This window comes from Xiphophorus maculatus, chromosome 19, assembly GCF_002775205.1.
Source record: "Xiphophorus maculatus strain JP 163 A chromosome 19, X_maculatus-5.0-male, whole genome shotgun sequence".
In the NCBI taxonomy this organism is placed as follows: Eukaryota; Metazoa; Chordata; class Actinopteri; order Cyprinodontiformes; family Poeciliidae; genus Xiphophorus; species Xiphophorus maculatus.
In genome coordinates this window covers 26370871-26398483 of record NC_036461.1, presented here as the reverse complement: position 1 = coordinate 26398483, position 27613 = coordinate 26370871, and the positions used below count along the sequence as shown (strand labels likewise).

The following is a 27613-nucleotide window of genomic DNA, read 5'->3' as shown; positions in this document are numbered from 1 at the left end:
TAATGATACCATCGAGGCTTTCATTATTTACATAAGTATATTCGTTTGCATATTTGTTTGTTTACAAAACTATCACTAAAAATATGGCGACAACACTGACGTATGATTCGTGTCTTCGTGTACCGTCTAGACTTCTATGTCTATGCTTTAGGCCCTAATATGCTAAACAAAGCTCGATTGGGGCTTCCGTAGTTTCTAGGTAGCAACAGAAGAACTGCACGTAAGGCTGCAAAACCCTAAAAATAACAAAAATAGAAGTCAAACATGATTATTTTACGAAAGAATAGAAGCGAAAAATATTTGTAAAAGTTTACTTTATTTTTTATACATTTTCTTTTTCAGAATGAAATACCAAACGTTTACATTCGTTTTTTAAAAAAACAACAAGTTTTTAGTTTTAAACTTTTTAAAAATGTATTATTGGTCCATCCCGGGCCTGGTTCTGATCAGGGTCGCGCAATTCTCGCTTGTTGTACTGCTGCAAAACAAAGGTCCAATTCAATCTGTTTCCTTATACTGCTCAGTCGAATTTCACAGTCTATTGATCCAGATTGTGGTGTATTATATATTTGCATGGAACTGTTTAACTGTGTGTGAATGTGAATCTGACTGCATTGGGTTGAACTATAACAGGATGAACTGGACTGGACAGTTTAATGTGATTGCATATGTTAAGATTGTTGTGTAAAGTGTTTTGAGATTTCTTTAACTTATAGGTGATTAAAAAACAAAACACAAAACTACCACTGTAATTTAACATAGGGTCCAATGGTTTACTGTAAGGGTTTTTATTTACATTTTACACAGCATGAGCAGAGTTGTATAAATTATTTCTTCATGTAGCGCCAAGAATCCTAAACAAGATCTGTCTGCATGCGGAATGAGTATTTTATTCATAACCAGTTTATAAAAATAAAATACAAAATAATTCTAAAATAAAAACAAAATTAAAGAAACACTGTACAAGGCATTTATATGATACAAATAAAATATCAAACATAAATAATTACAGGTATATACAATGCAAAACTCCCACTTGTTACATTCCTTCATTGAAGCTGTACAGTGACATTTCCAAAACAATGACATATGCTACAGCAAAAAAATATAAAAAATTGTTTTTTTAAATCCATGATTTTTGAATTTAAAATAAAGTTCAGGCTAATGTCACAATAAATAAATTCAAGTCAAGCATTTCTAAGTCATTGACAAGTATTCTAATGTTGTGGCATGAACAGTGTTTTTATTTTATCTCACTTTTCGAAGAAGAAAACGAAAAGCAGAACAGATCAGTTTGTTCTTTTGGTCTGTGTGTAGAAGGAACCACTAACACCAAACAACATGGCACCTTTCAACCTGCGAGTCACTTTCAAAAGGGAACAAAGGAAATCTAACTTGGACAGAAACACTTAACACTACGACTACACACACCACTTCTATGCATTAATAATAAAAACCATGAAGAAATCTGATTATCATAGAAAACCAGCAGCATTGTTTAGCATCTGTTCCTTCCTCTCATTGAAGCATATGTTATTGTTTTTTTTACAACACTGTTGTTGTTTTTTTCAATTTAAATATGACTTTGAATATCTTACAGGTATTTATTAAAAGTCTGCGTAATGAATTTTAAAAGCTGAGGGAACGTCGATGTTTGCGAGTCGACACGGGACAGTTCACATATTGGATGTAAAAAATAATAAAAAATAAATAAATAAAAATCACTACAAACACACGCCACGGAGATTGACCAGCTCCCCCCCAAGTTTTTCTTATTTAATTTGTGTAATACAGGTACATTTCAGGGTGGTTTTGCACACAAAAGTTTTCTTTTTTCCCCTTTTTCTTTTCCTGGATCTCAGAGGAACGGTAGCCCGTACGGACAGGAGAGAAGAAAGGAATACTCAGTTTTTGCTCTAGTGATGAAACGATCTCCAGCACAGACAAGGCTCAGTCATCCCTCGCTGTATATACAGAGGGGCAAGGAAGAGGCATTAAGGCTGTTCTGACTGAACGCTGTCCGCCTTCGGGATGAGTCATCAGAGCTGCTCGGTGAGACTAATCTGCACGAGTCGAAAGAAGCAGGACCACTTCACATCTGCGAACGAGCTGCATATCAGCTCGAGGCATCAAAATATTTGGCAATATCACTATTGTCTTTGTCCTTATGTATAGCAGCATCCCATTACACAGGATCTCATGCGACTACAATCTCCTCCATTTTGTGCATCAGATTAGTGGAATGCACTACTAAAAACAGTATCATGTACAGTGCCTTGCAAAAATATGCATACTGTTTGTCAAATGCTTAGAGCGACAGTCACATTGGATCTTATTTAGCGGCATCAGAATAAATATCAAAACATGATATTTGAATACAAATGCAGGCCAAATAAAATCACATAAAATCCAAATGTAATGCACTATATGATGACATCTGCCATTGTAGCACAATTCCCATGGTGAATCGTGATGGTGCGGATACTCTTTTTTTAGCAGGACATTGATCGTGGGTTAATAAAACTAAATCCAGAGCAGCCCAGAAGGGAAAACAAGGATTAGGTTGCAAAAGACTGGACACTACAATGGACTATTTAAATCTAATCATATTCATGGTAGAATGACCTAGTCAATGTCCAGCCCTAAGCTCAATTGAGAATTTGTAGTAAGGCTTGAAAGTGTATGTTCAGTCACTCCAATTCTCGGACGGCTACGTGTTACTTCTACTTGAGTAAAAATATTTTTGAAGAAGTGCTGCTCTTACTCGAGTACAACTTTTGGAGATGTGCTCGTATTCTTCCAAGACACTGTAAGCAGCAACATAATTGACCCAAATCAGGACAAGAAGCACAAAGACACAGGGTCTAAGGAATTAAGTCTGTTGACTTATTCAGGTAATGATGTTCTCATTGGGTTAAAAGAATACCACTTGATGGAATGCGCTGTGCGACTCTTTTGCTCAGCAGCTGGTATATGTGTCTGCGTTTTCTCGGCATGCAAAGAGTAGCAATTGAAGGAGGCTGAAGTTAGCAGTATCGTCCAAGCGGAGGGTCTGGAGAAGGAGGCGTAGCGAGGAGATAAGATAAAACTGATAAAACAGCAGCCAGGAATGGTCTTCAGTGCAGGATACATGGAGGTTTAAAGCATTGTTTTGTTTTGTCAAATGCATGTTTATATGGCCTCGGTTTTTTGTATTATCAGAGGGTTTTTTTTTGTTTGTTTTTTGAGGTTGCTTTTGTTCAAAGCCAAAAACAGCGACACATAGATATACATCAACCCTGAAACCTAAAAACTGTCCCTCCCCCCAATAGTAAGAGCTACTTTGTCCAAAAACTACAAAATGCCCGTTTTGCTACCTTGGTCATAGAAATGAAGATTAATGTAAAGGTTTAACTTTTTAAGTGCTGGCACAAGTCTTTTTGGCCTTTTATTCCCAAATTACAAAAAACGATAGTAAATCTTTAAGCTGCCCAAAGTGCCAAGGCACATGCTGAGAGAAACGTCTGTGTCCATGCATTACTCACCAGTAATACACCTTATGCTGTTCAGCCTACGTCAACCATGACCACTTGAAAAAAAAAAAAAAAACATGATCCACTAATTCCTGTCCTAAAGATCCTAAGTTAACCTCACAGCATCACAGTAGGCACAAAACGGTGCGTGATGTCACGCACTTTGCACGGCTGATTGTATAGAGGGCCACTGAGCAATCCCTCTGATTAAACACTTAAAACTAATGTGACGGTCACACGTCTGGGGAAGGAGGTTTGAAGAAGCTTTACAATAAATACCTCAATAAAAACAATTTTAGACAAAGTATAGCTTAACTTAGTAAAAAAAACATACTATAATACCCTGTGTACAGCCTCCAAAAGCAGAACCGAGGCAAATTCTTCATTGAGTTGGAATCAGCTATGCTGTAATTCCCAAGTGCATAAAAAAAAAGCGAAGGATTATACTGCTACTAACACCTAATCAGGCATAACGTTATAACCACCTGCCTGGTAGTGGGTTGGTATCAGCTGCCAAACAGCTCTGAGCCATCAAGGTTTGGACTCCACCAAACCCCCAGAAAGTGTGGTAGGGTATCCAGCATCCTCCTAGGTCCCGTAAGTTGCAATAATGTTTCAGCACATCCAAAAATGGCTCGATTCCAGTGAGATCTGGAGGAGTTAGATGCTAAGTCAAAACCTAACAGCATTCCTGAAACAATTTTGTTCCGACGTAGGGCACGTTGTCCTCCTAAAAGAAGCCAAACCCGCTAGGGATCATCACTTCCACGAAAGGATGTTCAGCATGGTCTACAATAATACAACAGCCGCCTGGTGAAAGGGACGAAACCCAACGAAACATCAAAAGCATTACACTTCTTCTCCTGGGCTACCTTCTTTAACATGGTTTCCTAGTCGCACGTGTTTCTAAGCAGCAGCAGTTCTTGCCTGAATGGCACCCTGTGCTAAACTCCAACCAATTAAAATGGAGGAAGTTTGAGATTCCAGGACACGATAAAATCCCGTTAAGTTCTCCACAAACCACCTTACTCAGCCTCCCTCTGCAGCAAGCAAGGGTTGCCAACTCCCCATTTACTGCACATTAAGGCAGTAGAGAAACTTATTCAGCACAGAAGTTGTTTTTTTTTTTTAAATCTGGTGCCATCCAGTTTTTTTTAATGCCACCTTGAGCAACTGCTCAAATCGCACATATTCCCCAGATTACACACGTTCTCCATTTGATCTAAAAGAAAAGGTGGTTAATCAGAACGGCCAAGTCATTTCATTGCTTTGGGTCAGTTCAGATGCTCACCTGGCCATTGTTGTGCAGCAGTGAAGGGGAAGGGGGGGAAGAGGATCAGAGTCATGCTGAGGAGGGTGGTGCATGTAGCCGCATGTGCAACAAACTGTGATGCGCTGCGTGTTGTGACACTTTTCTACTAGAAATGGCACTATTTACTTAAGCAATCGAGCTGTAGTATTTCATTTGTTTGGTCGGACCACAGATCCACCCAGATGCGTTAGCTTATACCGATCAACTTCGCCGACCCACTATTGCTCCCTCTTTGGACCACTTTTAATTGATGCCAACCACTGCAGACAAGGATCGACCTAAAAGACAAGCAGCTTTAGAGATACTGACCCAGAACAACTTGGCTCTAGTCAAACTCACACAAATCCTCACAGTTTTTCAGCTTTGAGGAGAAAATATTCACTTGCTCCCTACTACTATCCTACTCAGTCAGAGTTGCCCCATCACCTGTGGGTGGTTATGTTATGCCTGATTGGTGTATGTCAATGTACAGGATAGGTCAAAGTTACAGACTCAACTTAGCTATTGTTCTATATTATACTACTGCCTGCAGCATGATAAAGACACAGCTTTAGTGAAACGAGTATCCGGATGCAGCCTTTTTTTTCTTCTTGCTAGTTATACCTGCAAGGCTCAATTTGAAAGGTGAAATTGAAATGAAAGCTGATATTTAAGTTACCAAGTAGTCAAAACATCTGAAAGGTCAGACAAACCCTGTGTGCAAACACGGGAGGAGGGGAATGCTTGGAAGAGAAGGTCTGGAACTAATAATACAGAAGGGGAACTGGGTATTTTACTGACTGAACAGGAAGACTCAGGCTTATTTTCCGACTGACGTCTATCCTATCATCACTGGAATCTTCACCTCCTTTTCTATGGCGTTACAATCTGGTGCGAAATTATCTGCTCAGCTTGCTGGAGCACTTGCCCTCTCGGCTGCAGCCCTTTCCCCGGGACAGGTGGAGTGGGCTCGTGCGCGCCTGCCGACTGCAACACGTCTCCTGGTGGTGGAGGTAGAAGCGACGCGGAGGCGGCGACCCCGAGAAGCTGGGCGGCGAGTGGCTCCGGCCCAGGCAGCCCCCGCCCCCTCCGCCGCGGTGCTCGTGGCGGGATGGCGAGGAGCTAACGGAGCGCTGCAGCGAGGAGGAGCTGCGCGGCGAGGCGCTGGAGCTGCGGTGGTGGTGATAGTGGTGGTGGTGGTGGTGGTGATGCGGGGAGCTGGTCAGGCTGCACACGCCCGTCCTGGAGGCCCCTTGCTGCGCCGGGGAGCGGTGGTGGAGGGGGGAGCCGCGGGAGCCGTGCATCAGCTGAGCGATGCATGACAGGAGGTCCGAGTCGCCGGTGCTGCCGGCCCGGATGCGGTAGCGCCTGAGTCTACACGGGAAGATAAAGACGAGGAAGGACATATATGCATATAAAAAAATGATATATTTGATCAATTATTCTGACAATCAATTAATTGGATAAAAAAAATGGTGCATTCTACAGATTTTTCATTGAACTACTTAAGCCTCTTTTATTCAATAATATAAATACATTAAAGAATGCAATTAAGCAAACATTCCAGCTCATTGCAGAAAATAAAACAGCAGCATTCCTTCAGTGAATGCTTGAACATTTGTAGCGAAGGATGTATCTGGAGCTAAAGCACGTGAGAAACTCAGCCATTTCTGCTTGACTTATAATCAGTGCAGTGTGGAGCTGATCTATTGATTATTTTTCTTGAGTAAACAATTAGTAATTGGACATTAAAATGTCTTTAAGACTAGATTTGTTTTTTGAAGAATTTGGTGAATTCTGGGTAAAACATATTTACATACAAAGGCTTTTTAAAAATCTTAATTGCAAAATGTAAAAATTTGGGCTAATTACTGCCTGGATGTAGTTTCTGTTGTTTTACAATGTTCATCAGAATTTAAAGTTTATTGATCTTTGGGAATGTGTTCTTGCATTTTTATGCCATTCCATTATATTACTTGAAAATGGTTTCAAAAACAACAATATAATAGTTTATCGCGATAATTTTTGAGACAAGTGATCCGTCTAGCAAAATTTGGTATTGTTAACGATCAATCGATTACTATAATAGTTGACGATTATTTCAATAATGGGTTAATCACGATTAATACAATTAATCAGCCACATTATAATTTACCATACCACATTATATTTTATTTAGGAGTACTTGAGTAAAGGGGGCTCAATAAAACTGCATACTGTACTTCTCTTTGAAACTGTAAAAAACAACAACAAAAAAGTTTCCTCCCGCTTCACAATAAAACAATATAATTTCTTTCGCAAGGCAGTGTACATTGGGCCATTGAAATCTGAAAGCGCGCGTTACCTGCCCTCCACTGGGGCGCGACAAGGTGGCTTCCCCGGGGGCGGGCGTGGCAGGAACTGGGCGGTCAGCTGCTCTGCGGAGGCGGCCGAGTGAACGGGACGAGGGATCCTGCTCTTCCGAGAGAGGGGGCTGGAGGAGGAGGACAAGGACAGACCCTCGTCCCCCTGGCGGTCAGAGCGAGAGCCGACGAGGGAGTCCTCGTCCTGAGAGCGGTCGGAGGCGGACGACAGCGGGTCCCTGACGAGGGAGGCTACAGCGGCGCCACGGCGGTCAGAGAGGGACGGGGAGGCGGTGGGAGAGGGGACGGGGCCATGGTGGCTGGCTTTTTTCTGGAAAAGTTTCTCCTTGGCAGACCCCGGAGGGGGGAGCTCGAGCAGGCTGGAGGGCTCAAGCACGGGGATGCGACTTTGCCTGCGGCTGGGGTCCTTGCGGGGGGCAGCGGATGAGGAGCAGGAGGGGGTAAGAGTCACGTTGCCCCTGTTTTCCTCCCTAGTCTGTGCCTCCATCGCACATGGGGCCGGGGCGGCGTCATTGTCGGGGTCTTTGTGTTTCGAGAGCTCTCCGGCGGCTTGGGCATTACAAGGCGGAGAGACGCAGCCATTTGGAAAAAGGGGTCTGCGAGGAGAGAACTGAGGAGGCGAGTGGGAGGAGCGGGGGGAGCGAGGCGAAGACGCGCGGCTTGGCACGGGGCTTTGAGCTCTGGCGTGAGCATCCCCATTTGCCACCGTTTCAGCCAGCGGGTCTGTCGGCGTTCCCGGATGGGTGGGCGCGTGTTCCTGCTGGGAGTTGATCTGCTGAATCTCACCTTCAGCATCACCATGCCTCTCCAGCAGGAGGCACTGTGGAGCGCTGTCTGATCCCGACTGCGAGGACAGACCTGAAGGACGCTGAGCTGTCAGCTGGATGGGGAAGGGAGGTGGACGAGAGAAGAGGGGGGAAGGGAAAAAGCAAAAACAAGTGTTATTCAACCAAACATAACGCTAAAAATGGGAATAAATTGCTTATAATATAAAAAGGTCTGTTGCTGGTAGACCACAACATGTGGAGTTGTGCTGTAGATCCGCAGCAAGAGCCAGATGCAGATGTGTTGAACGGAGAGGAATTTGATATTAATAAAAGAAAATGGTAAACAAATGGTGATTAGTTGAGCAACGGCATGCAAAACCATAGCTACCCATTAATCAGACCGAAACACACGAGCGCTATGGCAGTGTCAGTCAAGCTGTGAGTACTAAACCGGCAAGGACAGGAAACGTTCACGCAACTTCGCAGGGGGCTTCAGCGAAGAGAGGGTGAGGAACAAATACAGGGAGAGAGAGAGGAAGAGGAAGATAGAGAGGACAAAGACGATCTGAAACAAAAGAGATCATGCAACCTGTAGTCATGACTCCACATTCCCCATCAGGCATGCCACAGTCAGACAAAGACACACCCTACTAATCACATGACAAGGACACATCTGAACCCATGCTCTATCTGTCCTGCACAATGCCCCCTCTACATAGATCTGGGAGAGAGAGCTGCACAAACAAGCCAAGCCCAAAGGAACACACAAAAAAACAGCAATAACCAGCAACAGAGGAGAAGACGGAAACCAAGAAAGAAAAATATATAGAACAAATGTGTTGCTACGGATGTAGAGAGAGAGGAAGCGGAATGGAGGCTCGTTTGTTTCAACGGGAACAGTGATGGGAGCTTCATCACCTGCTGAAGCTGGGCGCGGGTGATGCGTATGACTGAGGGGAACTTGGCGTTGGCGGCACCGGCGGGGATGGCCGGCAGTTTCCTGCGACTGGGCGAGCGAGCGCCCGGGGAAGGGTTTGTTGGCAGAGGGAGGGAGGAGGTGGAGGAGAACGGGCGTTCCTGCTGCGGCTGCTGGTCGGCGGACTGGCTGCGCCTCAAGCCCGCTGACTGGCGCAGGTGCAGCGGGTCCGACAGCGTGGTGAGGAGGGTGTGAGGGCTGGGAGAGCGCAGCGGGATGGGGCTGGACGTCCGCGCCAAGACCTCCTCGGGTAGAGACGGAGGAGAGGTGGGGAACTAAGAGAGGGAAGGGGATCAGGGGAAGTGGGGGGGTTGGAGAGAGGAGGGACTGTGAGATTGATGAGGGTGTGTGAAGATGGAGGTGGAGGTAGTGTGAGGTGGAAGAGACAAGCTGCTCTGGCAGGGAGCGTTGCTTTAATCAAAACTGGTAGAGAATGTAGGAGGTGAGGTAGGAGCTTTAGGTAAACGGGGTCTGCATTTATTTAAATGAAAGACGGTAGTTCTGCTTGTAGGAGGTAGGGAGAATTGGCAATAAGTTCTTACAGTGTCTTGCAAAAGTACTTCTATACAGTCAGGCCCATTAAAAACACAAACTTATTTTTTTCCTTTTTTTGTTTTTTCCTAGAGTGGGAAGACGTGGCAAAGGTCAACGGCCAAGGACTGAGGCCTCCATACATGGAACCCCGAGCTATCGCCTCGCCTTAAAAATCACAAACTTGAATGGATTTTATTGGAATTTTACATGATTATCCAAAACTACAAGGTTTTCTTTCCCTTGTTTTACAAATAAAAATCTAAATATTATGGCATGCATTTGTATTTAGCCCCTCTTAGTCTGACACTACTAAATAAAATCCATGGCAAACAACTGTCTTCATAAGTCCCCAAAGCAGCAATTTAAGTGGTGTCAATGTATACGCTTTGATTCAGGCCAATTTCACTCATTTTAAATAACATTTCTGCTGCTATATGCATATAGGCCTGTCACAATAACTAATTTTACTGCGATAAATGATAATACTGTTGTTTTGAGATCAATTTCAAGTAATGTAATGGCAATGGCGTAATAAAGCAAGTACACCCTCTCAAAAACTAATTGACTTTAATTTCTAAAAATCATTTGACACTGGAAATGGAAGATATTTTAACTATCCAAAACGAATAAACGAAACAACCAACGCAACAAATAAAACGATCACTGAAGCCTCTGTAAGCAAAACTGTTCGTCACAAAAACGGGCCAATTGAGACCAACGTACCAGACTGAAGCTATTTGTCATTCGGTCTTTGGTAAGAAAGACACAAGGAAAGTAATCAATCATGCAAGAAGTTTGTTTTAATTTATCATGCAGTTAATTGGTTTATTGCTGGTTGCCACAGGCCTATTTGAACATTTCTGTTTTATTTTTATATATTATAAATAGTGTTTATAAATTTTGCACTTTTTTTTTTTTAATGATTTTATTCAGTTGCACATCCCTTTAGATTGGAGGATACTACTTTTGATAACGGCACAGTACATACTGTATATTTTAATACTTTTATCATTGTGTGAACCTATATGCCTCATGTTTCTGCTGTTAGGCCTTAATTTTCCCACTCTAATAAAAGAATATGTTTATTCCATTCCATCCCCCACAGCATGATGCTGCCACCACCATGTTACACCCTTTATGATGGCCACTGTTTGGCCTCATCTGCATTTAGACTGAGATTAAATCATAAAAAGGCAAACTATTTAATGATGAGGTAGCATCGTCGGTAAAAAGCGGGCTGTAATGCATTAAATCTGAATCAAATACTTTGAAGTTTGTGTTTCCAAAGTGACAAAATATGAAACAAGTTGAAGGGGTATGAGTCTTTTGCAAGGCACTGTAAGTTTTCAAAGTTGAATTATAGACTGAGAAGAAATGTAACACTGAACTAAGTTGTCTACTGCGAGAATATGAATAGCAAAACAGCAAAAAATATTTAACTTAGAAAACCAAGAAAGCCTTTGGAAATTAATTTGTGAAGCAAAATAGGAAAAAAAATAAATTAATTAAATACTGCGAACAAAGTAAAGCTGTGCACAACTACTCCAAATGAAACTGAACTTTAAAATCATCAGCTCTCTTTATTTTCCCCATGCTGTGATCTGATTGAAGCACTCAGGTTGAGTTGTATCTGTTTCTAAAATGTACACAGGTGAAAGAGCAAGCAAACACAAAGCGGTAACATTTACCTTCAGACTACGGCAAGATGCAGCTGGTGGTACACTGATTGTTGTATGATAAAAGCATCGAAGTTCTAGACCTAGAACTCTGACTCTGTGCAGCTTTTTATCCTCGTAAAAATGCTGACTACAGACATCATCATGTTTGGCATGTTGTGAAGAGGCCTTCCAGTGAAGGGCCTTACCTGAGTCAGGATTCCCTCAGCCAGAGCTTCAGCTGGGCTGGTTGGGGTAATAGGAGGCAGAGCCCCCACGGGGCCCACACTGAGCTCCAACTTGTCCACTTTTACGCTTCCTTTGGAGGAAGCCGCACTTTCTTGCTTAGCTCTGCCAGAGTTAGGGGTTGGGCTTCTCTTTTCCCATCCGGGAGATGCTTCCTCTGGTTGGAGCACCTCTGGCTCCTCATCCTCCTCCGATGGGCTTGTTGTGGCTTTGGCTCCAGGGGAGCCACTGGGTCGCTCCACCATTACCCACTCCCTTGAGTCAATGTCCTGCCTCCCAGAGCTCAGAGTAAGCGCCACAAAGCCACCACTACTGGCCGCCCCCTCTCCCTGCTCAAAAGACCCCGGTGAAGCCGGTTTAGGAGAACCAGCTCCGGACAGGAACTCCTCGTCGTAATGCCAGACGCGATCGGGGCGCTCCCCGGCGGACCCGGCTTGACCCTGAGTTGCTGGGACGACAGCAGCCTCCTTGCCCTGGTGCTGGGCACCAAACTGCTGTTTCCCTGAACTAAAGGACAGACGCAAAAAAAAAAGAAGAAAAAAAAGAAAATGAAAACAACTCGTGGTTTAACCCAAAGGAAATTTTTGTACACACTGCAAAAACACAAATTCTTACCAAGTAGTTTTGGTATACTTTCTAGTGCAAGTATTTTACTACACTTGGAATAAGGCAAACGTAACTTTTAACTTTTCAGCAAGATATAGGAGCATGTTTTAAGTAAATAATTCCTCATTGTTGATTTTAAAGAAGTAGTAGTTTCACTGCCAAATAATGTCACTTGTAACATTTTTCCCAGGAGTGAAAAGATCTGCCCGTGGAACCAGTACTTGCTCCAAAGTTACTCGCAAGTTTGTATTGTCTTACTTCAAGCTTACTCAGATATTTGAAACATAAACTAGACTAAATCTACTTGGTAAGATTGTGTGTTTTTGCAGCATAACAGCTCATAAATGGGCTGAATTGTGGGCATACTTTACCAGTTATCCAGGAGACGCTCCGGGCTGGACTTTGACTCCAGGCCCAGCCTCCTCTCCAGCTCCAAGCTGTGGATGTTGCGGAGCTTTCTCAGCAGAGGGCCCTCCCGATCGGAAGCCACTGCCTCCGAGTGTGGTTTGACAGGAGAGCCCAGACTCAGCCCTGCGTAGGGGCTCTGGTGTCCTTGTCTGGCCTGGTTTTTACCTTGTTCCTCCTCTGCCGCAGCCTGTGGAACCAAGAAACGCTTTCACGACTTTGAACGAATTTCAAATGCAACATTTGTGTAGGCCTGTGACTTTGCTGGATGATAAGCTGCCCCTGAAATTATTGCAATATTGTTAATTTAGGACAATTTAGAAGTATCTTATTGATAATGGTATAATAATGCAAGTTTGTCCTCTAAACTTGAAACTTGTAAAATGGCTCTTCACACTGGAACGGGTAGACATTTTAAATAGCCAAAACAGAACGCAACAACCAAAGACAATAAATAAAACTGACAAACCACACACAACCGAAATAATAAATTAAGTGAATTATGACGTCTCTGTAAACACAATTGCTCTTCAAAAAATATTAATCATCAGAATGGAAGTTATGGAGCTCGTTTCAATTTATTACGTTATTAATTGATTAGCTGCTTATTGCAACAGGGTTGCATTTGCATGTGAATAAGCTGCTGCAAATCCTTGCAAAAATATTTATACTACTTTCATTTTTCTACATTTTGCCGTGTTACAATCTCAAAACTCGGCTTTACTTATTGGAACTTTCATAAGAAAATAATGATGATAAAGGGTAAACTGTTTCAACATTTTTACAGAGAAAAGTCTGAAAAGTATGGAGTGCATTTGTATTTAACCTCCTTTACTATGACAGATTTTTATCTGTAAAAAAAACAAAACACACACATCCTTCTCCTTGCACTTCACAATAATGTGTTACTTTGTGTTGCTCTATAAAACAAAATACACTGAAAATGAACTGTATGAGCCCCCTTTCAAGGTGCAGCGTGTAGCCGAACCTTCCAGTGTCCTGTCCTGATCCGGTTCCGGTTTCGGTCCAGCTCTTCCCAGACGTCGGCCTCCTGGGTGCGATGCTGGTGGTGGGGGGAGCCCGGCACGCGGTCGGGGCCGGGGTTGTTCTCCACGTCGCTGAGCTGCTCGTCCTGCAGAACCTCGTCTGTGTTCTCCCTCAGCAGGTCGCCGGGGATCAGAGAGGCGTTCACCATGCTGCAGCAACGAAATGTGCGCACGCTGTTAAAATACTGTAAAACTTTCAAAAAGGCCGGCCGTCGCGCACTCCGCCGAGGTCGCCGAGGGATTTTGGCCTCGTACCCCATCTGCGCGGGAGTGAGTCGGGTGTGATGCTGCGGTGTTGTGGCGCTGGCGCTGATCGTCAGAGTGCCATCAGTGCTGGTTCGCTCCCAGTCGTAAGGGTCATTTTCCACAACGTTGTAGGTCTTCATGCTGTTGTCAAACACCGACATCAACAGCTGCAACGACACACAGAGGCGTGATCTACCTTCTGGTCTGAGTTTTTCATTCAGGAAAATCCATCAGAGCTTTTCGAATATCGACCTGGTAGTCAGGCTTGGTGTAATAGTCAAGGCTGCAAATGTGTTCCAAGAATACACCAAACTCTCCCGGCAGGTGTTTGAGCATCAGGCGATGGTCGTAAGTCTCCTTCAGTTTCCCCACGTGTTCCTGAGATTAAACAGAGTTTTACTACTTGGTATATTTCATTACTCAAGGTGATCTGAACGAGCTTTTGATTTTGAGAGTAGCCTCACTTTGTCTTTAATCTTCCTCCACGGCAACTGCCCGACCAAAAACTCCACCAACATGTAGAAGAGAGACCACAGGTCGTCATGACGACCCATCTCCTGCAGAATTAAATAAACGTTGTGTTGATATTTCATCATGATGACGAAAAAACTGAAAAGATGCCGTTGCGTGCGTTTGAGCAACAGCGGCATCAATAAAATGATACACTTTACTTGAGGCTAGAGAAACATTTTTTCGCTTTCTGTGCCTGACGTTGCCAATTAGCCTCAAGCCTAAATTTCACTCGTATCGTAGGTGAAATCTTCATACAGATGCAACCAGATTTTTCTTTATAGAACCATGTAAGCTTTACTTTCAGCTTCACATTTGAGCATTTCCTTGTGTTGCTAGATTCAAGCCTAACAAATTGCATGGAAGTTTCTGGTTGAAACGTGACAGATGGAGCGCAAACGCCTTTGTAAGGCACAGTACTATAGGTCCACATTGGGTAGCATATCAGAGTGACAAATATTAAACCTCTTTGGACAGACACTGACCTTGTTCTTGTGCGCATTGACAGAGGCATAGCGAACTGTTCCCCTGAAACCTGCGACTGGACGAGGCTAACAAATAACATATATGGCAATTAAATTCATAGAAAAAAACTCTAGAATGTGTTAGAGACTAGATCAAACCTAGATTCGTAACATTCTGCAAAAAAACCCAAAACTTTATGCATAAATCAATGAAGAGTGATTTAATCAAATATATTGTTTTTAACATTAAGTACTGTATTTGAACTACTGTCTGTTAAATACTGCACAGTTTTCATTTTCAACCTTGTTTCTTAAACATCTACTGTAGAAAAAAAACAACAACAACAAAGACGTACAGAGTTCAGCTAATAATCCCCATGTTCTATCTTTTTAAAATAGTTGAAATATTTACAGCCAGCATGAAATCAGAAAACTTTTAAATAAAACAATAAAACAGTTAAGATACAAGTTTCAAAACTAAATGCAGTGAAAATGTGTTTTTTTGGGTTTTTTTGTCTGACCAATGATATTGATACAGAAATTTGATCTACAGCTTTATGATCAATAAATAGACAGCAAGAGAGGAGTCCACTTACAGGGCGGACCTCCTGACAGGAATTGGTGAATTGACGAGCCAAGCCAAAGTCCAGCATGTAGCAAGTCCGACAGGTACTGGGGAAGCGGCCCATGGCGAAGTTGGACTGGAATAGAAAGAGGTCGGACATGAGGAGGTAAGAAGTGCAGAATTTATGAGACAATAACTTTCTGTGTAGTTTGTTTCTATCCATGCAGCTCCGAGATGATGAGAAGATCTGTGACAGCAATTCATAGGGTAAAGAATATTTACATTCTGGTACCTCAAGGCATTTAACCTACTCTGCTGCTGAGCCAGCTAACTGAAAGTCATCAACAACAAAAATCAGCGTTCAGTAATGGGAACAAAATGGGTCACACAAAGGCTTTTTCAGGCCCTTCAGGGAGGAAAATTCCTACATCCACTCTGCATGTCATGTAGTTTAAATACTGTACCATAGACCAAAGTAATTGACAGCAACACCGATTATTTGTCTCTAAACAACCATACTTTTTAAATTCTCTTGCCAGGACCACATCTATCCGGTGACTTTCACTCAAAAACCTGCTGCACCCAAATATGCTTTTAATTGCCTTGTTAAACTTGGTTAAATATAGCAGGCATTTTCAAAGAAATAGTGACCAAAATCTTGATTTTATTGCTCAAAAACTAAATTTTGCTCCATGTTTTTCCAGTTAAAATTGATAAAAAACAAAAAAAATAATAATAATAATAATTTCATAAGGCAAAAAAAAAACTTTCAAGTTTTGGATCTATTATAATTTACACATCCTTTTCTAACAAGTCCAACTACTTTATTCTATTTTATAAATACATAAAAGTATTTATGCTGCACTTATTATTAAATACATCAAATATATGTAAATATTTTTTGGCCATCAAGTTGTTTCCGACTTGATGAATTTTTCCCATGTGACTAAATATTTGTACCCCCCTGCGGTAGACTATAAGGAAACAACAATAGGTCACAGGAGAGAAACTGCTCCCAGGATTTTGCAACGCACCGGTTTGATGTCCCGATGCAAAAATCCAACAGAGTGGATGCTCTCTATGGCCTCCAGGATCTGGCGCCCCAGACGCAGGGTGGTGCTGATGCTGAACGTTCCCCGAGGCATGCTTCTCCTCAGATCTGCCAGGTTTCGACCCTGAAAGACCGCACGGGTTATATGTTGGTCCAACGGCAGGTTTGAAAGGCGACTCTCACCCCAACAACCTTCACATATCAGGTGATGCTACAGAAAGGAAACTTCACAGCAGCCGCTCCAGTACCAAAACGATCCCTATGGATATTTAGATTCAAATCGCAACAAAAATAAATAAATAAAAATCAGACCACCAGAAGCAAAAACTGCCTATTATGTTTAGGACTATGAGTTGGCTAATGGCCTTATCTGGCCGGGTGCTCAGCTGCGTTTTTTTCCAAGATGACTGTTTCTGCTTAACATCCTCCAGTGTGTAGTTTGCAGGTTAGTAAATACATTATTCACGAGAAGCCGTATTTTTAGACTTTTCTGAAATATTTATTTGGCTCACTTTTCTGTAAACAACTCCCAGAGATGAGTAACATGCAGCCGGTGGGATGTGCATGACGCGTCTCAGGTGTCAGCGCAAAGTCAAACCGAGATCAGAGCAAGGAGACTCCTGATAGGCAAACCTAGAGTCATGTTAGACGAGTTAGATGACATTAGTGGACATATAACTGAGCACAGTGAGCTATTGTTATCTCTCGGTCTAGTTTGTTGTTGTTTCCTAAAAATCAATAAAAGGTAGAGGTGTAGTGAGTAATTAGTTAGAGACTGAATTGGGCAATTTTTATCTTGACCTGTGGTAGTTCGCTAACTCCAAAAGACAATCTATTTCTGACTTGAGTGCCAAGTAAGTCCCGCTTACAACACTCTTGAGTGTGGAAGTTATTACGAAGGGAAAATATTACCCACTGAGAACTTTTCACCCCATTTTTACTAATCACTGAACGAGGTTCACCTTTGTGTCCGTATCAGACAAACTCATCTAAAAGATACAAAACGTGTCTTTCTTGTGGCGGTGTATTTCCCAGCATGGTTTTAATTGTACTGGAAACGTTTGATTTTAATGTGTGACATGTCAAGGATTTATGTGTGTGCGAACGTTTTGGCAGGAAATTAACTCCACGTGTGTGTGGTTTGCCACAGTGTCTCCACATCCCTGCCAGTATGCGTGTCAGGAACCAGATGGTTCGGATTTTACTGTGAAGCAAAGTCCCTCGTACTTTCTATTTGCGACACAGGCAGCTCATATTGGACCTGCGGTTTTCAAGCCGGCAGACGTCACATTTTTCCACGCTGTAAAAACAAATAAGAGTAAGAAACTGTTGTTTTCATATTTGGAGTGAAGGCGTGTGACATTGCTCCGTGGCTGACTCTGTGGCGTATCCCTCCACCAACACTGACCTGAAGCTCCATCACCACGTAGTTGAAGCGGTCGTTCCGGCCACATCCCACAAAGCGACACACGTGATCTTTACCTGGGAGAACGAGGACAAAATTGCTTCAAGCTCACAGCCAGCATTACAACCTCACCAGACACCAATACTGGTATTTTGCCACAATGGGTGCGTCTGAACTCAATGAGGTTTTTTCATATGGGCAGTATTGGCTCACTACAAGATTATATCAGAGGGTGGCATAAGCACATTGGAGTGAAAAAAAATCTGTCAGCCTGAACTGGGTTTTAATTTTTCACGGTATAAAGCAAGAGATTTTCTACTGATTAATTGTTATCAGGTAGCATTAGCATGGACCTAATAAGTATAGAATGAACTGGAATTACAACAAGCAATAGTGCGGAAGAGCAAGGTGATGATAACTGAAGCATGCACACCCAGCTAGCTAACGGGACATTACATCAGTACGACAGAACCACAGACTCTAGAAAGAGTAAAGGTGGACGGTGATTGGCGCACATCAACGCTCAGCACGCATGCCAGGGAGTAAGACTATACGTCGTCTGACCTCAGCGAACACTGCTGCGTCGCCAAAACCACAGAGTACATTCTGAATAAAAACATTCATACGCATTTTACTGTCATCAAAATCGTACATGGGGCAACAATAAGGTTAACTAATGCCATTCGTGGCTCTCGTGATGAGCGCGGGATGACCAAGGTGCCTTCGAATGATACTGTTGGCCAATGTTTACTCTCGACTGTTGCACGGATCAGCAGTGTTGGGGCGGGGGGATTAGAGTTCAGTTCATCTCAAGTTACATGCAGGCTCCCTTAGGAAGCAAGAGACTCACAGGGCTGCAGGTCAAGGCCATTAGACAGCAAACATGATCCCAGCTCATCGATTTGTATCTCAGACGGGCAAAAGAAATACGACATGCTGGTTAAAAAGCAAGAAAGTAGAGTTTGGAGTAAAAAAAAAAGAAAAAAGAAAGTGGTAAGAACGGATTAAACCTATACAAAATTTTCTGATGAATTGTAAGAAGAAATTGAGAATCAGGACACTGCAGCAAAAATAAAGTGTCACCCAAACTGAGTTTCAGACATATCAGATGACTTGTATTACACCAGTCTGTCCCCAGGACTGAACCACACGTCACTCAAAATGCCATTTCCTGTGTTTTCAACAAGATTTCAACAAGAAGTAAAAATGGTTTTCTTCTTCCCTACAACATTCAGCCAATGATAAAAATACATGCATGTTGAATCAAATCAATAGGTCACTGTGTCGGCGTGGATCGATCGGTTCTTGTAAATGAATCCGCCGAGCCCATTTCCACTCACCCTGGAGCTTCTTCAGGACGGCGACCTCCATCTTTAGCACTTGTTTGGGCTGCTGGGCCGATTCCACCTTCAACGCCACGCTGCTCCGCGTCAGCAGGTCCTGCGCCTCGTAGATCTCCCCGAAACCGCCACCCCCTATCTTCTTTGCCTGGGCGGAGGGTGTTGTAGAGGGAGACGGGCACAAGAAGGTAAAAACAAACAGAACAACACTGAGACAGAAATGGGATTATGTTCAGAAAAGGCTATCTGATGATTTTATAGCAAGAAGGAGAAGATTTACATTCCAACAGTGTGTACAAAAGAAAAAAATAAAGACGGTATTATGATTTCAGTGGTTGCAAAGTGTTATTTTTACAACTGGGAACAGCTGGATAGCATCTCAAAAGCTCAATAATACTTGATAGAAGATGAAAAGAAGACTTCATGGATGCAGAGCAAGACCAAAGAGCAGAAAGAGAGGAAGTTCTGATCATCTCTTCCATCCATCATAACGAAGGATGTGAAAAGTCACAACATGCAACCCATAAATCGTCCAGGTTGCAGTTTGCCAGACGCCATGTTGAATATGGTGCTCCAGTTAAATGAGACCAAATTGTAACTTTCTGGCCTACATGCAAAACCGTAGCTAGCTGTAAAGACCTCAGGGCCACCGTAGTAAGCTAACACAGCTCGTCGCATTTTGAACGCACCAGCTCCTTTGTAGAAACGTGACAACTGCAGCGTCACGCAATGTCCAAACTGCTGTCCACAAAAAGGTTTTTGAAGAACAATGGGCAAGGATTTCAGTCTAGATGTGTAAACATTTCCCGTTGCAATGGAGGTAGAACGCGGTTCGACAAGATATTAGGACAGGGGGATGAATACAAATGCCCGACACACTTTTAAGATTTCTGTTTGTAAACTACTTGGACAGAATTATGCGCGCCATTGTGTCGGTGCATTCGAAATACATTAAGATCCCCCCCCAAAAAAACACTCTGAAGTTGATGGTTTTAACATAACAAAAGGTTAAGAAAGTTCTAGACACTTAACCCTCTATGGCATGGCGTTGCCCTCAGGCAACAAACCACATAGCTGTACCTCACATTGCTCCTTTATTTTATTTTTTGGGGGGCATGATTTTTGACATATTTTTGTCCAAAAAATAGTTCTTTTATGAATATAGTTTTTGTTTGATTTGTATTTCATTTCTCATAATCAGTGTAGACAATCTTGGTGTTCTAGACCAATGTTACCCTGAGGCAACAAACCCAAATCTGGTTCCAGGAGGTGTCAGAGTCCGATTTTATGATTGACATGTAATTAGGGACCACCAAGCTCCCAAAGAATGCAGGAAAATATTTCTTCCCCACAAAAATAAAAAGTCATGCCATAGAGGGTTAAATACTTTTGCGTTTCTGATTAGGATTTTAGGGAAAAAAATAGATTACTAGAAGAAAAAAAAAGAATTTACAGTTTTTATTATTTTCATTAAATGAAAATTGTTAGAATGTGAAAAGACTACCTGATTATAAAGAGAAAACGTTATGGGATAACACAATGAACTCAACTCTGTCTGCTCTGAAGCTGAATTATGCGTACTCTCATTACGTACTGAGCTCTGTAGATTATCTCAGCCTCCAACTCCTCTACCTTTCACCCCCGCCGCATTCTTAAGACTTCATTTCCCCCTCAGCTCCCCGTGTCCTTCACTGTCCTCCAAGCTGTCTGAGTTTTGGAGTCACTCTGAGAGCTGGTGGGGTGGATTTAGCTGCAGAGTCCTTACGTAACCCGGCTGCTGAGAAGACAGGAAGCGATGCCAGGCAGCCAGTTGGGGACAACTGCATCACATGGCACCGAAACAGGCCCCCGGCACCAGGAGACACCAGCCTATGGGGGATCTTCTGCCTATAGCACACTGCGCTGACACAAATAGCAACACTGGCTATTTTCGGATTTCCCACACTGCAGCAGGAAAACTTGGACGAGGAGGTAAAAATGTCAAACTGCAGAAGTTGTAGGTGAGGAAAATTTTTTTTTTTTTTTTTTGTTAGGACAAAGACTCATTGTTAGTAAGACAAGGGGGTTAACTTGGGACAGGCGGTGATGGGGGCTGGACAAACACGGCGCCTATTGTAGCTGGAAGACAACCCGCTTACCACTTTCCATCGCTCCTTGACCAGGGAGAGGCCGCTCAGGATGTCAGCTTGCTCCGCTCCCCCGCTCATCCCGTCTGCGGATCCGGGGACGCTGCCCTCGCTGCTGCCCTTTGACCAGGAGCCTCACACTGGGCCGGGCATTTGGAAGCTGACGCAGAGACCTAGAAAAGTCCAGGAGACACACAAAACCGTCAGGGACCGATTAAAGGATCTGGGGAAAATGTGGTTCAGCTGGTGAAGTATTACACAGCTGCAAAATTAAAAATAAAAAAAAAATCACGAAAGACGACACAGGACTAAGGCCTCACTGGCTGGAGCTGTACGATACTCAGCCATCACAGCAGCTGCAACAACTGTTCCTCCAGCAGCTGTCTTTCTGGACAAACACACCAGCAAATGCCCTACATCTTAAATTACAAACAACATTTCAAACTGGTAGGATCCTCTTTCACATGATGGTGAAACAGAAAACATACCAGAAAATGTGATTAAGCCTTTTATTTTTGCAACATTTTGCATTAGATGTCTGTTTCCAGTGGTTGCATGGAGCAGAACAGGCAAACAATCACGAAAAGTTTGATTTTCTACTGTTGAAATGTATTAACTTTCACAAATTTCTGTATTAGACATTAAGATCACAATGCTTTATGGGTGACAAAAATGATCAAATAAGGCTAAACTGCAGTACCAAATCATTTGATGTGTAATCACACTCCTTGAGCTTATTTATCAGAAACGTCATATTTTCAAACTTCGACGCAATTTATAGGACCTTTTTTGACAGGCTAACATGAAAATGAACATGATTGTAACGCTTTAATGATATTAAAATATAAAAATAAAATAAATATCTCCAAAGTGGGGTATACATTTGTTTTTGACCTCTGGAGTCGATACTTAGCCCTTTAGCGCCTGTCTTTCTGCCATTTTTGCTTCAAATGTTTTGCTTTCTTTTTTCCCTTTTAATAAATTATTTGAACCAAGAAACAAAGCACAGAGGGCCAAATGCTGGAGGATTAGTCTCTGTACAAAATGGGAGAAAAAGGATATACTGGTGTCAAAAACAACACAGAGTCCTACTACTTTTACAGTAAACACTTTCGTAACAAATTTATAAAACGTGATAAATTAGAGGTAGTGTTACATTAGTGCATGCACATTTTGCATTAAAAAAAAAAAATCAATTTTTTTTAAAACGGTGTTCATAAAAGCACCCTGAACTGTCGCTTCCCCAGGAAAAGCTGTGTCTTTATTCCCACGTTATACAACATCTGTATCAGAGATAAGCCTTCCTCTGGAGAGCACACGCTGTGGCAACTTCCTCTGCTCTGCCTTCAAACACGCGGAGCAAGACCGACTTCGATTCATCATTCTGCACACACTGCGAGCGAGGGTTATGCAACACCCTTCAAAAAGCCACTTGGTTGCAGGGCGCGAGTCGGTGAGGAGGAACCTTACCAGCGCTGTTGGATGGATGCAGGACTGGGAAACTGTGGGGATGACGAGCAGGAAAGGTTTGGGCTCGGGAGTTAAATGGCTCTGGAGAAACTAATGATGTTGAAACACTACAAGTATCTTTTTTTTTTTTTCCTCTATGATCTAAATTGACTGTAAAAATCATTAAGCTGTGCTTTATTGTATAAAATAAGCAGACAATTATTAATTTTTGTGGTTTTTTCCCCTCTTTTTTGTAATCCATCGAGCTGTGGACCATATGCATTTTCTTCTCAAATAAATCTCGATATTTTCAGCCAGTGTTTGTCTTTGAACAGTTTCACATTTTTTCCAAACATAAATACCTCAACCAAATATGCTGGATCAAATCAAAGCTGCTTCCCCCCCACCCCCCAAGAGTGTTTATGATTCAAAAGGCATGGAGGGAAGCCAAAGACAAGTGATTTTTGAGACGAGGGTATGGTGATTGTGTAGCCTGTACTTGGTCAAATTAAAACCATCTTCCTGCAAATTCAACCCCAGTCACTTGACTCATTGCAAATACCTGCATGCTTTTAAACTCCATCTTACTCGTTGTCAAAGTTCACACACACACAGTGACTAACCTAACGTGTGACGACGAGGCGGGGCCGTGTTCTTCCTCCTCATCAACGCCGCTCATCGTCGACGAATAGGAAAAGAAAAACAAACCTTAAACCCCTGGCAGCGAGCTCCTCTCTCTCCTACCGTGAATCGCGCTTCCTGACCCCAGCATTTCCATGGCGACGCTGGTGCAGAGCCCATTTTCGTTCGCTGACGCGGCTCGTCGTCACCGCCGCTGCCCTTTTCGCTCAGCTGGAAAGCCGCACGTTTTGAGCTTAGCCATCGTGAAAACCCGCAATCCACGCGTGCGCATCAGCGCAGGCGTGCAGGGAGGCGCACTTGGCAGAACATGTTCAGCGTTTCCTGTGTCGCAGCGGGTCTAATCTAGTTCAGCAGAACTGGACGGAGGTACACGTCCAGAGCTGCAGCCGGATGAAGAGTCTGGTTCAAAACTGGACAGAGGCCAGCTCTGGCATGACCTGGCTGCACGCTATGGCCGAGATCAAGGCAGGCTTTAGGTTGGCTGGTGCGGCAAGAATGAGTAACCCAATGTGATTATTTACAACAACAACAGCAAAAAAGGGTTTGAGAGAAAGTGTTGTAGAAGGCGAACCAGGATTTTTCTCTGACTAACTCAGGAGGAGTCAGGATTAAATGCTTACAAGTACACGCAAGACATAATAAAGTACTTACTGAGCTTTGTTTACAATTACATTGTGCGTTATTTGTGACCCCAGCTAGAACACAACATCTGGGATTATTATAATACAATAGTAGCACGGAATAGCGACTCGACAAACCAGACAGTCTAGTTAGGACTGAGGGGAATGGATTAAAAATAAAATCTCAACATTTTTTCTCACTTTTTTTTTTTCTTAAAAAGACATTACAAGTGACAAAAAAAAAATTACTTAAAGAAAACCGGGCTTTTCTTTCAATTATCAATTCTGTGAGCTGAGAGAAACTGTAAAACATACTTCTCAAACACAACGGTAGGCTTCGGGTTGGCCTGACAACCCAAGGTGCACATTGGTGAAAACAAACCCACGCATATTTTCCAAGAATTAAAATCTTCAAAAACAGGAAATTCGATGAAGCCATTAAAAAAAAAAAACATCTACTTGTCGCCCAGCTCTCACATCAGACTTATGTTGCAAAACATAAAACTCCAGATTTGTCTTGACCTCAAAAATCTTCGGGACTCAACACACCCTCAAGGTTTGGAACTCAAGACTTGCAAGCAATTTTTTGTCTGTTTAACTGCTGGTGAAAATAAGCAAGTAAGCACAGATCAAATGATTGGCGTCGTCCCCTTTGAGTTACTGTAACCACAACCACAGCTTGACTCCAGTGACCTCTAAGCTCTGATGGGATCGGCAAGGTTGAAGCGAAATGGGGGAGAAAAAAAAGACGACCGCCTTTCAAACTATAACTGGTATGTACCAAGTTTGGTAAATTTGCTGTGTCGCTCGTGGTGTCCCATCTCCAGCAGTCCCTGGATGAGAAGTGAGTACACCCTGTCCAGTGCATCAGTCCATCACAGGACAAATATCCTGTTTTTGTGTCGACCTCTGTTTGAAAGGCAACATCTTTCGTTGACAGATCTCATTTTGCGTTGTAGAAAGAGGGATTTTTCCTGGTTAAATAAAGGTACAATTTAAAAATAAAACAAAAAAACGTTCCAGTAGTAAGGTTATTTAAGTGATGAAATGTCAGTCTGGTGATGCAAAATTTGCTGTTCAGTTAAAATAGTGACTGTTCCAAAAAAAATTTATTTTACAGTAATAAGGCAAGTTTGGAAAAATGTCTACTTAGCAATCGGTTTGGTGTTCGACAACAGTCACAGTTTTGTGGCCCCAAAGGAAAGTAACCCACCATTGGAATACATGTCTAAAGGAACATTTTTTGATTAAGTAAACAACAGGAAAAATACAAATGGATGTATGTAGATGCATCTTATTTCCTGTGATGAGTTCTCACGATGCCTAATGCAGTTTTTTAAAAGTAACATTTTGAGAAAACCACAATATTAAACGCTCCAAGTGTTAGATGTGCGTTTGTCTTGGACTTGAAAACTGTTCCAAGAAGACTTTAAAGAGCTCACTGCCTGCAAGAAGGAAACATCATGAACAGTTTCCTGCTGGCTGCATAGCAAGCGATGGATGTTTGCAGATGTTCAGTATGGTTCAGTTTTTTTCATTTAAGAGGTCAGTTTATGCTGAGGGTTTTTTTTTATTCATTTATTTTTGCCTGAAGCTGTTTGATGACGCTCCGCTTTGGTAGGAGAATAAACGCAGAGTTAAGAATTTGCTCCAGATCAGACCAAAAATAAGCATGCTATTAGAGAAAATTTTATTTTTTGACAAAGGCGTGTTTCATTCGGAGGGTTAATTTGTGGTATTCCTTTAATGGCTCCTTTCCAACTTAAAAACTTTGCAGCGATTCAAAGTCACATTGAAGGTAAAAATGAATTACGTCCCACAAAGGCAGGGTATGTTTATTTGCGTACGCGTTGTCCATCTAAGCTATCATGGTGAATGTGCAAATTACAAACTGACAAAAGTTTTTTTTTTTTTTTTGGTCAAAATCTGTTTAAAAGACAACTGCATAAGGCAAGGTAGAGTAAGCATTGCTTCAACCTAAACCTTTTTGGTTATTGGGTTCAGTTTACATGAGGAGAGTACTTCTTTTCTTTTGTACACGATGATTTCTATTTTTTCCTAGTAGAAAATAATTTCTTTTTTTTAAAAAAAGAAAAGCAAACCCAATCGACTGAAACAGAATGTCCCGCAAACCTTTGCAATTACAATTATGTGGAAGATCTGAACTGCCATTTCAAACAGCTTACAGTATCTTCTTTGTTCATAAACCCAACAATCTGTGTTGTGTGTGTCTGGTCTGTGCAAAGACAGTGTTTCACAACGGGCAGTTGTGAAATTAAACTAATACATGCTACTGCTTTCAATAAAAATCAGAATACGCAAAACGTATGATAAAATCTATATTTATTATATCTATAATATGTCTTTGAGTGTGCTTTTACTGAATGTCCTTCAGTGTCCTATAGAAAAAGGTTTTGCATAATTTTTTACACATTTCTAAACTAACAGTGATAACCCTGATAAATGTGCACACAAAAGCATTATAGAACATGAGAATAAATCATAATATGTAAAATGTTGTTTGTATATACAGGAGTATATACACAGAAGTGTGGCTGGTGCCTTTAAATTGGGATGTGGGGGGGCACCTAAGGCCTTGCAATACCTTCGGGCCGGCTCTGGAGGGTCAGTCCTGGATCTGCACGTTTAGAAGCAACTAAAGAGCTGCATTTGGTTCACTAAAACTATTGAAATAATAGCTGTACGTAAAACAATAAGAAGAAACACAACCCCCCCCCCCCCCCCCCCACACACACACACACACACACCCCAAAAAAAGGGGGTGGGGTGGGGGGGACCAACAGAAATCGCTCCGATTTGTCTTTAATGTCCAGCTGCGCCATTTCATTTCCCCTCATGCTGCGTCGAAAAATCCAAGCTACCTCTCCTCCTTCTCCTGCGGTGAACCGACCGGCTTTATTACGGAGAGCTGTTGCACGGCGAGGCTGGGTTGCCACAGCAGATTTACTCAGGCGCGAACACGGGCCACGCAAACTCATCCTGCCTAACCGTGCCGATGAGGTTAGCCTGACGCCGTGCAGGATAAAACCCTGCGCATGCTGCAGCGGCCGCTCGCAGTGGTGCAAACAACAGGCATAACCGAGAAAGGCGGTGGTGGGGGGGGGGGGGGGGGGGGGGGGACAAAAAGACGGGGAACCTTACCTCGGCAATCCTTGATCCAAAGAAGAGCCGGGTGTGGTTACAAAATATCCTCAAGGTTTCGAAGCGGTGCGTACGACATCGAGAGGAATGCCATGACGCGCGGACCGTCCAGGCAGAGAGGAGGCGGTGTTGGCTTGATCGGAGGAAACCCCACTCCCCCCCCCAAAAAAAAAACCCAAACAGAACCGGTGTGAGGGAAAATATTGTGTGTGTGGAGGGACGGGGAGAAAGGTCGTGCCGTTCCCTCTTCTGCTTGTCACCTCAGCATCTCGCTGCGGATCCGTGACGTGACAGCTCCTTGGTGGTCATCCGCTTTCCTGCGCGCGGCCCCGATCCGATCGCCCCTCGCAACAGCTCGGCCGCGCGCACGGAGAGACATTTAAAGCGCGCTGACAGTTTACAGCTCCACGCACGCGCAGTAGGGGCCCTATGAAATCAGTTTAGTATTACTATTTTTGACGATTACTTATATTATTGTTGTTATTATAGCATCTAGCTGTGAACCTTTGCGTAAAAATGCATTCCAGAAAATCCAGTGCATCTAATGAGATGATGCAATCAATTTTATTTGGAAAAAGTGTAAATTTCTAAAAGACCTCTAGAGGGAACCCGTGAGCTGAAGACTACATATG

The 27613-nt window shown here is 42.8% G+C and overlaps 1 protein-coding gene across 4 annotated transcripts; it reads right to left on the bottom strand.

Annotated features, from left to right (window-relative positions):
* Window positions 1–752: 752 nt before the first annotated feature.
* Window positions 753–27345, bottom strand: ttbk2 (tau tubulin kinase 2). Of its 4 annotated transcripts, none has more exons than XM_005815721.2 (16): window positions 26982–27345; window positions 21121–21281; window positions 18983–19130; window positions 17646–17719; window positions 16221–16361; window positions 15218–15322; window positions 14643–14708; window positions 14112–14204; window positions 13900–14025; window positions 13657–13814; window positions 13344–13551; window positions 12322–12545; window positions 11308–11851; window positions 8852–9184; window positions 7148–8046; window positions 753–6177 (listed from the first exon to the last, which is right to left on the bottom strand). In XM_005815721.2, the coding sequence occupies exons 2-16, from the start codon at window positions 21187–21189 to the stop codon at window positions 5703–5705; spliced, it is 3663 nt and encodes a 1220-aa protein (XP_005815778.1). In that variant the 5' UTR covers window positions 21190–21281; window positions 26982–27345; the 3' UTR covers window positions 753–5702. The 4 variants fall into 4 exon arrangements, with proteins under 4 accessions (XP_005815778.1, XP_023208746.1, XP_005815779.1 ...); XM_023352978.1 differs by lacking the exon at window positions 26982–27345 and adding an exon at window positions 23302–23457; XM_005815722.2 differs by lacking the exon at window positions 8852–9184.
* Window positions 27346–27613: the final 268 nt, after the last annotated feature.